Source organism: Strongylocentrotus purpuratus, unplaced genomic scaffold (genome assembly GCF_000002235.5).
Source record: "Strongylocentrotus purpuratus isolate Spur 01 unplaced genomic scaffold, Spur_5.0 spur5_scaffold_5, whole genome shotgun sequence".
NCBI lineage: Eukaryota > Metazoa > Echinodermata > Echinoidea > Camarodonta > Strongylocentrotidae > Strongylocentrotus > Strongylocentrotus purpuratus.
The window spans coordinates 44494046-44506940 of NW_022145611.1; the positions used below are offsets into that span (position 1 = coordinate 44494046).

The following is a 12895-nucleotide window of genomic DNA, read 5'->3' on the forward strand; positions in this document are numbered from 1 at the left end:
AAGTACGGTAGGCAATTTGTGTTTGATCAATATCAACTCCAAAAATATTTAACTATTTTTATTGGATTTTACTGCAGCTTTCACTGCTCCGTTTCTCACATTTTTTTCTTGAATAAAAACCAACTTAATACCAGAATGGACTTCCCCCTTTATATTAAAATTCATGAAATGGACATATATTTACACGTCCTCAGGACTCTAACACTACGGTTGTGCGAGAGCTTGTAACACTATCCCTCACTGTCATATTTACACATGTTTCATTTCATTCGAAGTTTCCATAGCAAATGAACTCACCAACTGAGAAAATGCTCTAAAACTATTTCAGACAATGTTATATCTAATTCACTCAAATGTTGTCAAGATACCATTTGGGAAAAGCAATATCTTACTAAAATTTCTATAAAATCTATACTTCTACCATGTCATTAAAAACATTGTATGCAGTTATTTTGTAGAACTCTAATAATTAGACTGTTAGACATACCATAGTAACCCCTGGGTGAATAATGTTGAGTAATCTTAATCTTCCTCTTGTGGTTCCTGTCTCTTGTTGCAACATTTAGAATTTCTGAGCCACTCCTTGGTAAGAGTTGATATCGATGATCATTACTAATCCGTCTGGTCACTGGAAGACTCTTGGAACTAGTAATATCGCTTAGATCAGAGTTTGATGTTCCTTCACTTAAACACTGTTCACTGTCTGTAGCATACATGTGAGCTGGTGGTAGATACAGGACTTGACCTTCCTGGATAGTCTCTAAATCATCTTCTCCACCTTCTAAAGTCTCCACCCCTGCATCATCATAGTCATACCCATAACCAGGCTCACTGGAATACTGTCTGTCAGCCAGCATCTGGTCTCCAGCATCATCATCTCCATCATCATCATATAGTCTATTTGATTGCTCCCTGTCTTCTTCATGTAACATGCTCTCTTTCTCTGAAGGGTCAGCGATTGTTTCATCCTTGTTTGGACGTAGGGAGCTGATGAAGCTTCCTATAAACGTGGTGAATTCATCAAAAGCCATTGCAACTAGATTGTCTCAAGATAACACATAGAAAGAGTGATGTAGATCTGCTCTGCCACAGAACATCACATCATTTGATGAGCTTTATTCAATGTATTCTTTCACCACCAAACAACAATACACAATCTCATTAGTGGGAACTACTAGATGAAATTTCAGAAGCAAAGCATTGTCTGATGCATCGGCAAAGTCAGATGACTACCGTCTTTCTTACTCCAGGCAGATCAAAGCACTGCTCAGTCCACCATCTGAAGACTGTATAAATGGGGAAGAGTCCACTAGAGAATGGCCATCTTTCCTAACAGAATCATCCTTGGCTGTACAATCAATGTTGTATTGTTATACAGCTACAATCAGCAAGAGAGAGAGGTACAGCTCTGAAGAAATCAATAAACCCGGTTGAGAAGTGTTTAGGAAACAACAGGTGATTGGTTTGCAATACGTCAGTACATATAAACATATGTCATATATTGCAGTCTAGCTGCTACCTGAATATTTATTCCATTTATACTCCAAATGATATCCTCTTCAATATAGAAGCCATATAATTCACATCCACAATACCTGAGATCTTCCCCTCCACACTAAACGTCTAATACTGTTCTTCAATTAAATGTAAATAGATGTAATGACATATGATATACCACACGTCATCCCCTGCCATACATCATAACAAACCAACTCCAAGGCCATCTTTTGGGCCGGACTTCCCAGAATACAGCATGAAAACAATAGTCCACAATCAATATCTCAATTATGATTTTAGCACAGTTCACAAGGCAACAAAACTGAATGATTTTCTTTAATTTCAACAGATTATGGGTGAAGGTGACATATCATGGATAATTTATGGCACTCTCTCATTAAATTTTGGAATCTTCAATTTTCCTGATCTCTTTTTTTATTAGTGGTAACATTTATAAGCTCACATAAATGTTATTATGAAATGAATTGCTCATGATGACATGAAGAGATACAAAATTTATTGCAACAGAAAAATGAGTAGGAATATGTACACAAAAGGAAAGCATAAATTTTGGTCATGTATTTCATTATCACTTATTAGCCATTATTCAGTGTATCACTTGTCATAAAAGGTAACATTATGAAGGAAGGATTATAGTATCAACAACATGACAGGAAATTCTCTTCAGATGTCTCCAGGCCCAAAAGTGAATACTATAATTCTCCAAATGAAAATTTTAGATTTATTTTGCCCTAACAGCATTTTTCTATATTAAACTGTGGAAAAGAAAAAGTTACTGGTACTTTAATTCCACATATTTTTGACTGCATATTTGTTCCATTTCTATCAAAACCATTTCTGAATTAATTAATTTCACATCCTTAACCGACTCCGAGCAGACCAATATCGATACCAATATTTAGTTTAATGCTAGCAGGTACAACTTCTACTTGATTTGGTTTTATTTGGCAATTCGTCAGAATAGACTATTTTTGCCATTATATTTTCTTTTATTTATAATAAGAAAATATAAAAATTAAGGATGATTATTTTTTGTCATGTGTTTATATTTCTAACTGTAAATATGTAAATATGTTAAATGTTACACAAGATGATGTCATCATGTCAATAGCAAGTTTTTTAGGTCAACGACTTCCGATTTTCAAAGCTTTAGATTTTGATTTTTTAGAGAGCTGATACTCCTCTGACAGACACTAAAATAGCATATTGATATTATTGTAATCTATGGTTTATAAGCTTTTCGTTGATATATAATTCATCGTTTCATTTTTCAGTTCGGATGTGGTCTTTAATCTCATCCTTGCACAGGATAGTCTATATACCATTAATAGGCTACTAATTATAACAACTCTGCTTTTATATAGCGCTTTATATATCTATGATGTCTCTAAGCGCTTTACAGATGCATTATTACCATTATTATCATCATTGGATTCAATACTTGCCCGCACACACTGTGTGCACAATCTTCACTCCCTGGGGAGCATTCCAGCCAGGCCTTACTTAAGCTTAAAACCGTTTGACCGACAATGACGGTTGTATCCTACCGGTACCCATTTAACACCTGGGTGGAGGGTAGCAAGTGCAGGTTAATATCTTGCCAAAGGATATTAGTGCTGTGTCGGGATTCTAAGTGTGATTCAGACTGGAAGTACAACTATTTTATGGACAGTATGTGATATGGTAAGTCTATACCTGGTGTACAACCATTACACTCACTCCAGCTGCTTTCTTTCACACCCTATATCAGTATAAGATATATCAACACATCAGTGAAAATTGCATAAATTGTCTTTTGCGACATGAATACAAAATATTTGCAAAAAATTGCAAGGTTAGGGAACAATACACCGTTCACTATATTTGAAAGAACACAAGAAAAGCATGAGACAACTCTATTCAAGAAACATTGTAATATCAATATGAATTAAGCTCATTTGAATATGAAAAATACCATGTTAGTGTAAAAGAAGGAACAAAGTCTGATAAAATACAATTTTTACATTTGCAATCAATTAAACACAAGTGGCAAATTTTATGAACTCCATTGCGATCAGCTCTTACTTGTTCCACATATACCTCCTGTTGGTTAATGATTAAGAATACTGAGATCTTTTTCCATGAAGGCTGTTGTGTGTACAAACATGCATCCAATGGTATCTACAGCTATAGTATAGGGTAAAGAATTAATTTATCCTTTTAAAATTTAAACATAGTGAGCTGCTTGTAAGGGGTATCAAAAAATTCCCAATAATATGCTTGATTTACCACTTCAAACCTTAAAAAACATGTTATCCTGAATCATATTTTCCTCAAGCTTTTACTGATCTGTTTCTCTACCATATCTTCTTTTAATTTGCTAAATTCAACTTGCTTCCAGGATTGCCTTTCCATTCAAACATATTGTATAATAAATACCAATATGGCTTCACGATCCCCTCCCTTCTCTTTTTTTTTTTTACACGTGCTATTAGTTTCAACTGAATGAACACATATGGAAAATTGAAGGCTATTTTCAACCCTGTATGATCGTCTGCTTGGAGCATACAGGGAAATAACTCTGTTTAATAGTATATGAGATAATGACCTTGAGGCTCCAAACACACAACATGAATCAAATATAGCACTATGTTTTTTTTTCTTCCTCAGCATATGGATCCACGTCACAAAAGTATATGCAGCATAGCATACATGTAGTAAAGGCATTTAGACTTTAATTTTTAAAAATAAAAAAATTCATAAAACTGAGATGACTATTTTGAGATAAAATTAACTTATAGTCAGTGATCGAGATATTCATTCGCAAATCAAATTCAAATTAGCATTAAAGGTACTATGTCCCATTTGCAGGCCAAAAAAATGAAAAGGTTAAATTCCAACGGCATTTGAAAGATAATACTAATTTATAACTTCCGTAAAAAAAGGGGGCTTGAAAATGTCTTTAAGTGGGAAAATAACGACTATTAGTAGTCGAAACGACTTAAGAGCTATAGAGCCAGTAAGTAATAGTCTGATTTTCAGAACATTGTACCGAATGGTCATACGTTTTAGACTGCGCAAAGATTCAATCAGTTTAATTTTGGCCATCACAAGAAGTGGGTTATTGATGTAGACAAATGCTCATACAGCTCATGTTATGTATATTATTACCAAAGAAGAAAAAAGCCTGTCAGTCACTCAATAGTGTCTGACAGTGAAGTCTAGCAAGTTAACGGGTTTCCTTGCAGAATTTGAATATTAGGACACTGCTAACGTTTAAATTTCACAGATAGGACATACATGACATATTCATAATTCCTGCAAAGTTCTACAGAATTTGAGGTTGGCTGCAAAACGGACATAGTACCTTTAAAGCTGGAACTGCACTGTTAAAAAAACATATTATTCACATTAAATCTCTTCATATCTAGTTGGTCATGTGCTCTCTCTCTCTCTCTCTCTCTAACACTCCCTCTCACTCACATTCATTTCATTAATGTATGTAATCACATAAACACTCCATACTCATTTGTTAAAACACTAGGATTAGTTTATCTGCATCTAGATGTAAAGATGGTGACATTTTCATCCTATACACTTATCCCATGGGATTCGTCTTGAATTACATGTATCTTAAGCTTAATATTCAATGGGTTATCGAAACTGCAAATAATATTAGGAAGAAGGAAGACAGAGGGGGTAAATTGTTAAAATCACATCACCCAAGTTTTTATTTTCAGACCAGTTCACCTGTCATTTCCATATCTCCATCCCTCTCTAAGAAACTCCTCTGAGCATCTTGGTGTTCTCCTGTTCCATCTTCTACATCATGTACATACATGAATTCCTCTCCTTCGTATGATGCATTCCAATCAAGAACAGTAGATTTATAAGTTCAACAGCTTAATTCTCTTGAAATTCCCAAAGATATTAAATCAAGTTTTCCATATTTACCGCTTTATTTTTCTTCCCACATGTTCATAGAATAATACCTACATGTAGTATATTGACTATGAATTTCAACATTAAATATATATTTGTCACTTTTTGTATTAACAAGCTACAGCTGATAATGACTGATAAATGTAGATTATGTACTTTTTTCATACAATGTTCTTGCTAAAAGACAAAAGAAAGGACATGGGTGAATTAAATAGCACTTTTATACCAATCTTACAATGATTATCGTGATAATCGTGATAAGAATGATGTTTAAATATAATATTCAAAATTATTCTGAAGCAAGAGTATTTAAGAAACTCATTAAAAATCCATTACTTTTTATAGAAAGTCTATAAAAGAATTATAAAACCTTTTACAACCTACTATTCAACAAAGAAATTAACAATATTGATATATTTTCTATCTATTCATGAGGTGATCCATTGTACAGAGGGAAATAAATCGGCTTTAGTTTACAAAAGCTCAGTCAATTATAAAATAAGACCAATCCGACAATATTTATGCATAACATTTATGCTCATAGAATATACCTTTAATAAACTCAAACAATATACACATATAGCATAAAGTTTCATCAAATCACCAAGCTTTAAGATTGTTTTCTGGATACACTGCTGTAATTTTTGTGAACTTGAGTGGTTATGGTAGTGTGGATTCTAGTATTATTGTACTTTGAATGGGAACTACCATCTGTGACAAATCCAGACATTGATTTTAAAAGGGACAGGAGATCAAGTTCATTTTCTAATGTAAGAAAATAGGTCTACTAATTTATTTCACAAAGCATATCTCTTCATTTATTGCTTAAAGTATGAAAATATATAACTACTGAATTTCTACTTCAGTATCATTAATTACAGTTATTGCTACACTTTTACCTTTAGCTCTCCCTATTATACTATTCTCAATCTTATTAATATATCTTAATATAGTGTTCATAAGTTGTAGATCGATCGTCTAACTATAATAAAACTAGAGGCACCTGTTCAAAACTAATGATGACCAGCAAACAATATTTAATTGACCATACCAGTGGAACCAGTCTCAGTCTAATCTGAATGTACGTCACTAACTAAACCAATCTCAAAGAGTATGAATGAATTGAATAAAACTGACTGCCATACATAAAACAGGAAAGGTATCTATTGGCAATGAATAAAAATACCCTTAAGAAAAAGAAACAAAGAAAAAGTAAAATCAAATGCCTCTCCAATGTTACTCCTAAACTACATTTTCTACTAAAAATATGTGATAAAGTTGATGAAGTAACGTGACAGCCAGATGTTTGTAGCATCGGTAGCCTACTAATCATTATGTACAGGCATTTAGTTCATAATACCTATTCATGTTTTTTTTTCAACTGTGCTCAAAGTATTAAAACAGCGAAAGTAACATTTCTTTCTCCATCAGTTTTCATGGTGAATATTTGAAAGAAGTTAAACTATCACAGATATCTCAAGAAATCAGGGAGAATAATGAATGAATCAAATCTGTTTTAAAAAATGAAACATTATAGTCGATACCTATTTTATTCTAAATATATTTCCAGTAGTCATATGAAACTGCATCTTTCTCAAGCTGCCTTCCAGATGACAAACGTTCTGCTTTTAATTCAGCCCTACTCTCTGCTTTAGTTCAGCCCTTATCTCTGCTTTCTCTAGCATGACCATATAAAAATATTTCAAGTTGGATCTCTGTCTTGTTTGAGGCCAATCATTTTACATATATTAAATTTACTCTAAATATTGTGTGATTTTGTTTTACTTCTTTCAGTGTCATGGAAAATACAAAACATGTAAACTAACCATATTTACTACTAAGATTGCTATGGTGATGATAATGATGATGAAATTATAACTATGTTAATAATGGCTATGGTGATTATGATGATAATAATAATAATTATATTGCTAACATTACCAACTCAAACGCCCCTTTACTATCATTTGGATAGACTATCTTTAAACACATTTGAAAACACAAGTCACATGCAGGCCTGCTCTCATAAATTTTCTTTGCTTGTATAAAGTTCCTTGATATAATATATGTTTAATGTAATTCTGCTATCTGAAAAGTAAGATGTATACTATATGATGACAGTGAAGTCCCTTCTCAGCATGCTATTAGTGATAATGTTGATCCAGTACCAATTTACCCACTCGAATGCAGCATGATCTGGCCTTTAACCTCAGCACTTAACACAAATGGGCAGTCAAAATGAGACCCATATACTACTATTTGTGTTGTTATACTTCACGTACATGGTTTCATTTCAGATTTTGATACCACATTATATGTACCTCCAGCTGCACAATGCATGAATCCCGATCATAGGTACAAGGAATACATCAAATTCATTTTTAAGAAAATCTTTTCTTTTTTTATATAAATATTTAGAGTGGCATACATATCACACATGTCCCTCATAAACCTCATAAAGCACTATCTCTGATATACAAAATAAATATAGAGCCCCATTTTATGATACTGAATGTAAATGGAGAATCTAATATGCCTCTTTTCAGCAACTTCAAAGATGAGAAAACATAAAAACGTCATTGTACATAATAGACCATGTAGTATAGATCTACAAACATGCTTGCATGGATTACATGTGAGATGATTGTCCTGATGTAATCAAGAGAAAATAGAAAAGTGAGAAATACAGTCACAAGCACCATAACACAGTATACAAACAAATAAGGAGAAACAGAAAGAGAGCAAAGTGACTAGTTGCAACCATCCATACAACACAACATTCAAATATACAGAGAGGGTGAGAAGGAGACAAATCAGAAGAAAACAACAACAAACATTAATTATCTACATTCATAAAGCATATATTCATGAATATCTATAGTGTACTTTGGGTAAACATAATGTTGGGTTAGACACCTTAGCCTTTTTGCCAATTTTCCTATACATGTATTTTATGGTTAGAGGTTTGTGAGAAAATACCCATCAATGAAAAGTATATATGAGCAACTGTGCTAAAGTGTCCTTATCCTATACTATCCAAACAAATGTATTGTTTCTTGGTTTGTTTTGATTTGTTTGTTTGATATGGATTTTTGTTGTTTGTTTTTATATTTTTGTTGTTTTATTTCTTAAATAATTACTTGGGAATGACCAACACTTTGGTACACTGTCACAAGATCAAATTAAGTTGAGATAAATTTGTATACCAACAATAATCTTGATAGTTACAGAGCATCTTAAAATAGTAAATAAATGGACATACCTCCAATAGTGATGGTTGTGTTTCTCTTGAGTTTGGTGCTGATGGTAGGTTGTTTACTCTTAGGAGGTAGGAGGGATTGTTGATACCGGAGAATGGTCTCATCCTCACTGTCAGATGAAGACCCTTCATCCTCATATCCAAAGCTCTCACCTGGAGGGTTAACATATCAACAGCAAGATGGAGAGAGGGAAACACAGTAAAGAAAGGAGGAGAGCAAAAGAGAACAAGAGGTAACAAAATAAAAAGAGAAAGAGAGATGCTGATTTCTCAACAAAAAAAATTAACACCTGTCTTGCAATCAAGGGTCACTGCAAAAAACAACCTAATGACATGCTGACATCATCATTATCATAGACATTACAAGAATAATTAGATAAATGACCAAACATAAGAAAAATATGTGTTGTTTTAATTTTGTGCTTACATAAAAAAGGGTGTCTGTATATATGGTAGGAAATTGAATTGCTGTTTATTTTTATATGATAAATGTGTAATTCACTGATTGATTACACTTATTAAAATTGAAAGATACATGTGAATCAGTATACATCCAGTAAAACAAATTGACTTGCTGCATTACCCAGAATGGCTTGTTTCTCCTTCTTCTTCTTCTTCTCCTCCATACAAGGACACCCTCCGCAGCTAGCAAAGCAAGCAATACGGTTGAGGTACATGAAGAGAAGTACCAGGAACGTGAGAAAGATGAAGATAACACCCAGGAAGATCAGAGCTGCCAGGGGAACTAGAAGGAGTCAATGAAAAAGAGTTGAATTAGTATCTTTGAAAAAAGTATTTATGAGTCCACACAAAATTAAATCAAATGGTTTCTTTTTCTTTTACTATTTATAACAATGATACTCAAATGATGGTATTGATTGTATTAATGGCCCTTATATCTATCACATTGTGACAATCCTAGCACACCTATATACAGCTGAGAGGCCAAATATGTAGCATTTAATCACACAAGGCACAAATTGACACCTTGTTGAAATGTTTATTCACATCTTGCCACAAAGTATTAGGCAGAAGCCGGGGCCGGGGCAGGGGCAGGGGCAGGGGCAGGGGCAGGGGCAGGGGCAGGGGCAGGGGCAGGGGCAAGGGCAGTGAAAAAGGAATGACAGAGGGGAAAGGCACAGGGGAAGAGGAAGGGCAAGAGGAAAGGAAGGTGAGGTGGGGGAGAGGGAGGGCGAGGGAGGAGGAGGAGGAGGGGAAAGGGGAGGAGTAGGGGACAGGGGGGGGGGGGGGGGGGGGAGGAGGGGAAAGGGGAGGAGGAGGGAAAAGGGAGGAATGGACAGGGGAGGATGAGGGGAAAGGGAGGAGGGGACAGGGGAGGATGAGGGGAAAGGGGAGGAGGAGGGGAAAGGGGGAGGGGGAGGGGAAAGGGGAGGAGGAGGGGAAAGGGGGGAGGAGGGGAAAGGGGGAGGGGGAGGGGAAAGGGGAGGAGGAGGGGAAAGGGGGGAGGAGGGGAAAGGGGAGGAGGAGGGGAAAGGGGGGAGGAGGGGAAAGGGGAGGAGGAGGGGAAAGGAAGGAGGGGACAGGGGAGGAGGAGGGGAAAGGGAGGAAGAGGGGAAAGGGGAGGGGGAGGGAAAGGGGAAGGGGAGGGGGAGGGGAAAGGGGAGGGGGAGGGGAAAGGGGAGGGGAGGGGACAGGGGAGGAGGGGACAGGGGAGGAGGGGAAAGGGGAGGAGGGGAAAGGGGAGGAGGAGGGGAAAGGGGAGGAGGAGGGGAAAGGGGAGGAGTAGGGTACAGGGGAGGAGGAGGGGAAATGGGAGGAGGAGGGGAAAGGGGAGGAGTAGGGGACAGGGGAGGAGGAGGGGAAAGGGGAGGAGTAGGGGAAAGGGGAGGAGGAGGGAAAAGGGGAGGAGGGGGAAAGGGGAGGAGGAGGGGAAAGGGGAGGAGGAGGGGAAAGGGGAGGAGTAGGGGACAGGGGAGGAGTAGGGGACAGGGGAGGAGGGGAAGGGGAGGAGGAGGGGAAAGGGGAGGAGGAGGGGAAAGGGGAGGAGTAGGGAACAGGGCAGGAGGAGGGGAAGGGGAGGAGTAGGGGAAAGGGGAGAAGGAGGGGAAAGGGGAGAAGGAGGGGAAAGGGGAGGAGTAGGGGACAGGGGAGGAGGAGGGGACAGGGGAGGAGGGGAAAGGGGAGGAGGAGGGGAAGGGGAGGAGGAGGGGAAAGGGGAGGAGGAGGGGAAAGGGGAGGAGTAGGGGACAGGGGAGGAGGAGGGGAAAGGGGAGGAAGGGGGAGGAGGGGGAAGGAAAGGAAAGGGGAGGAGGAGGGGAAAGGGGAGGTGGAGGAGGAGGAGGTGGAGGAGGAGGAGGTGGAGGATTCAAAATCTTGAATTCCCCTCCTCCCACCCCACACAATCTATCACTGAATGACTACGTAACTACCACAGCATACAGTACACTGTAAGAGATTACACAACATACAAATTATGTGTCTTTATGAAAACTGGAGAGGCAAATGTTAAATGTATACACATCAAATTGTACTCTTGCAAAATCTATTTTATCTTATAGTAGTGGCAGTGATTTGAAATAAGAGAAAATTTCCCATAAGAATACAATTCCAACAAAAAAATCACCATCAAACTTCATTCACAAGTATTTCACAGTTAAGTGAAAATCTGATGAGTGTTCTTAAGAAATTGTTTAATGGTTTCTATCCCTATGTGGGGCTAACAAGTTTACAACATGTATTAAACTATGTGTGCATGGTTCTGATAAAGGGCACAAAAGTGTTACATATATGAGGTGAATTTTAAAATTCAATTATAGACTGTGGCAACATTATTTTTGTAATCTGCAAACATTTTGCAACACATAGCTAAAAAATCAGACCTTAACAAATTACCGTTAAACGGCAATTAGTAGCTAAATATCACATCATCAAAATTTTTACGTACATACATGTAACTCGGTGTCCACTTCATGCTGATATTTCCCTTATAATTTTTCCTTTTTTCTGACAAAGTACATTAGATGTTAAAACATACCGTAAACAAAAATTAAAACCATTTCCATATCAACATTTTTCAATTTAGTTATTAGAATATGGCCAAAACAAATGTGGACACTGAGTTATGTACAGTACATCTTATTCTCTACATGCTTTCTCTTTGCCTCATTGTCAGATAGGTTTTGCATTAGTCTGATAATGACTTCAATTCTCGCTACCCCAAATAGCGATTCTGCCGAGATCCGGGGAAAATCCTGAAAACGCGCATTGCATTATGGGATAGCTTTTTGACATTACAGCTTCCTGTGCAGGCGCTATATTACTAGGCGCGATAGCGCAAACGTAAAACGCCGTCGCCACACAACGTGTATGCACCGAATATGTCGTCTGCTCGGTCTTGTTTTTTTTCTTCAAATATTTCAACGTCTATTTGAACATTTCATTCGTTGTTTTTTGCGTCTTTTGACATCAGTGACGATGGTTTTCTTTTGTGAGGCTGCACTGATTGGCATCGATTTTAGCGTGCGTGAAAACTCTGCACAGCGAACACAGGTGCTAGCGCCAGCGGGATGGGACTCTATACCGAAGTTGTAGTGACGACCCGAGAGAGTGAAAATTACCTCGTCTCGCGAATTTCGAGATTTTCGTACCTATTTAGGGTAGCGAGAATTGAAGGAATGATGTGTTTCCTGAATGAAACATAATTTGCAATGTGTAAATAGTTTGTAAACTACTATTTCACGACTGAAATGTAAGATTTCTGTACTTAATCGTACATAACTGTGGACACCAAAAGTAAGTAGTTTTACATACAAATAATAACTTCTTGTACCTTAAATTCAATATATGTTTGTTTTATGCAGAAGGTGCAATTCATGCTGTAAGAAATAAATAAATTTATTTATGATAATTTATTTTAATTTTTTGATTGGTAGTAACGTACATAACTCGGTGTCTTTTCATAACGGTGTCTTAGTTATGTACATGACATGAAAAAGTTCAAACTGCAATATTTTGTAATATTCTTCTCGCCAAATCAGACGTGTGTATGTCTTATACATTTTTTTTTTACTACCTTACCATGACAAATAGCTAAATATAGGTGGTCTTATTGAAGAAAAAAAAACATAACTGTATAAACTGTCACGTACATAACTCGGTGTCCACATTCATTGTTGATTAAATAACACATACAAGTTAAAATGTGAAATCCAATGTTATCAGTGCTCTTCATTCACC

General features: G+C 36.8%; 1 protein-coding gene across 3 annotated transcripts; it reads right to left on the minus strand.

Moving 5' to 3' along the window:
- Positions 1 to 9467, minus strand: LOC115929659 (synaptotagmin-14-like). Of its 3 annotated transcripts, none has more exons than XM_030999375.1 (3): positions 9282 to 9466; positions 8702 to 8851; positions 1 to 1408 (listed from the first exon to the last, which is right to left on the minus strand). In XM_030999375.1, exons 1-3 carry the CDS (start codon positions 9373 to 9375, stop codon positions 1371 to 1373), a joined length of 282 nt encoding a protein of 93 aa, XP_030855235.1. In that variant the 5' UTR covers positions 9376 to 9466; the 3' UTR covers positions 1 to 1370. The 3 variants fall into 3 exon arrangements, with proteins under 3 accessions (XP_030855235.1, XP_030855234.1, XP_030855236.1); XM_030999374.1 differs by lacking the exon at positions 1 to 1408 and adding an exon at positions 5198 to 5349 and having other exon boundaries at positions 9282 to 9467; XM_030999376.1 differs by lacking the exon at positions 1 to 1408 and adding an exon at positions 5966 to 8088.
- Between the last annotated feature and the right edge of the window lie 3428 nt (positions 9468 to 12895).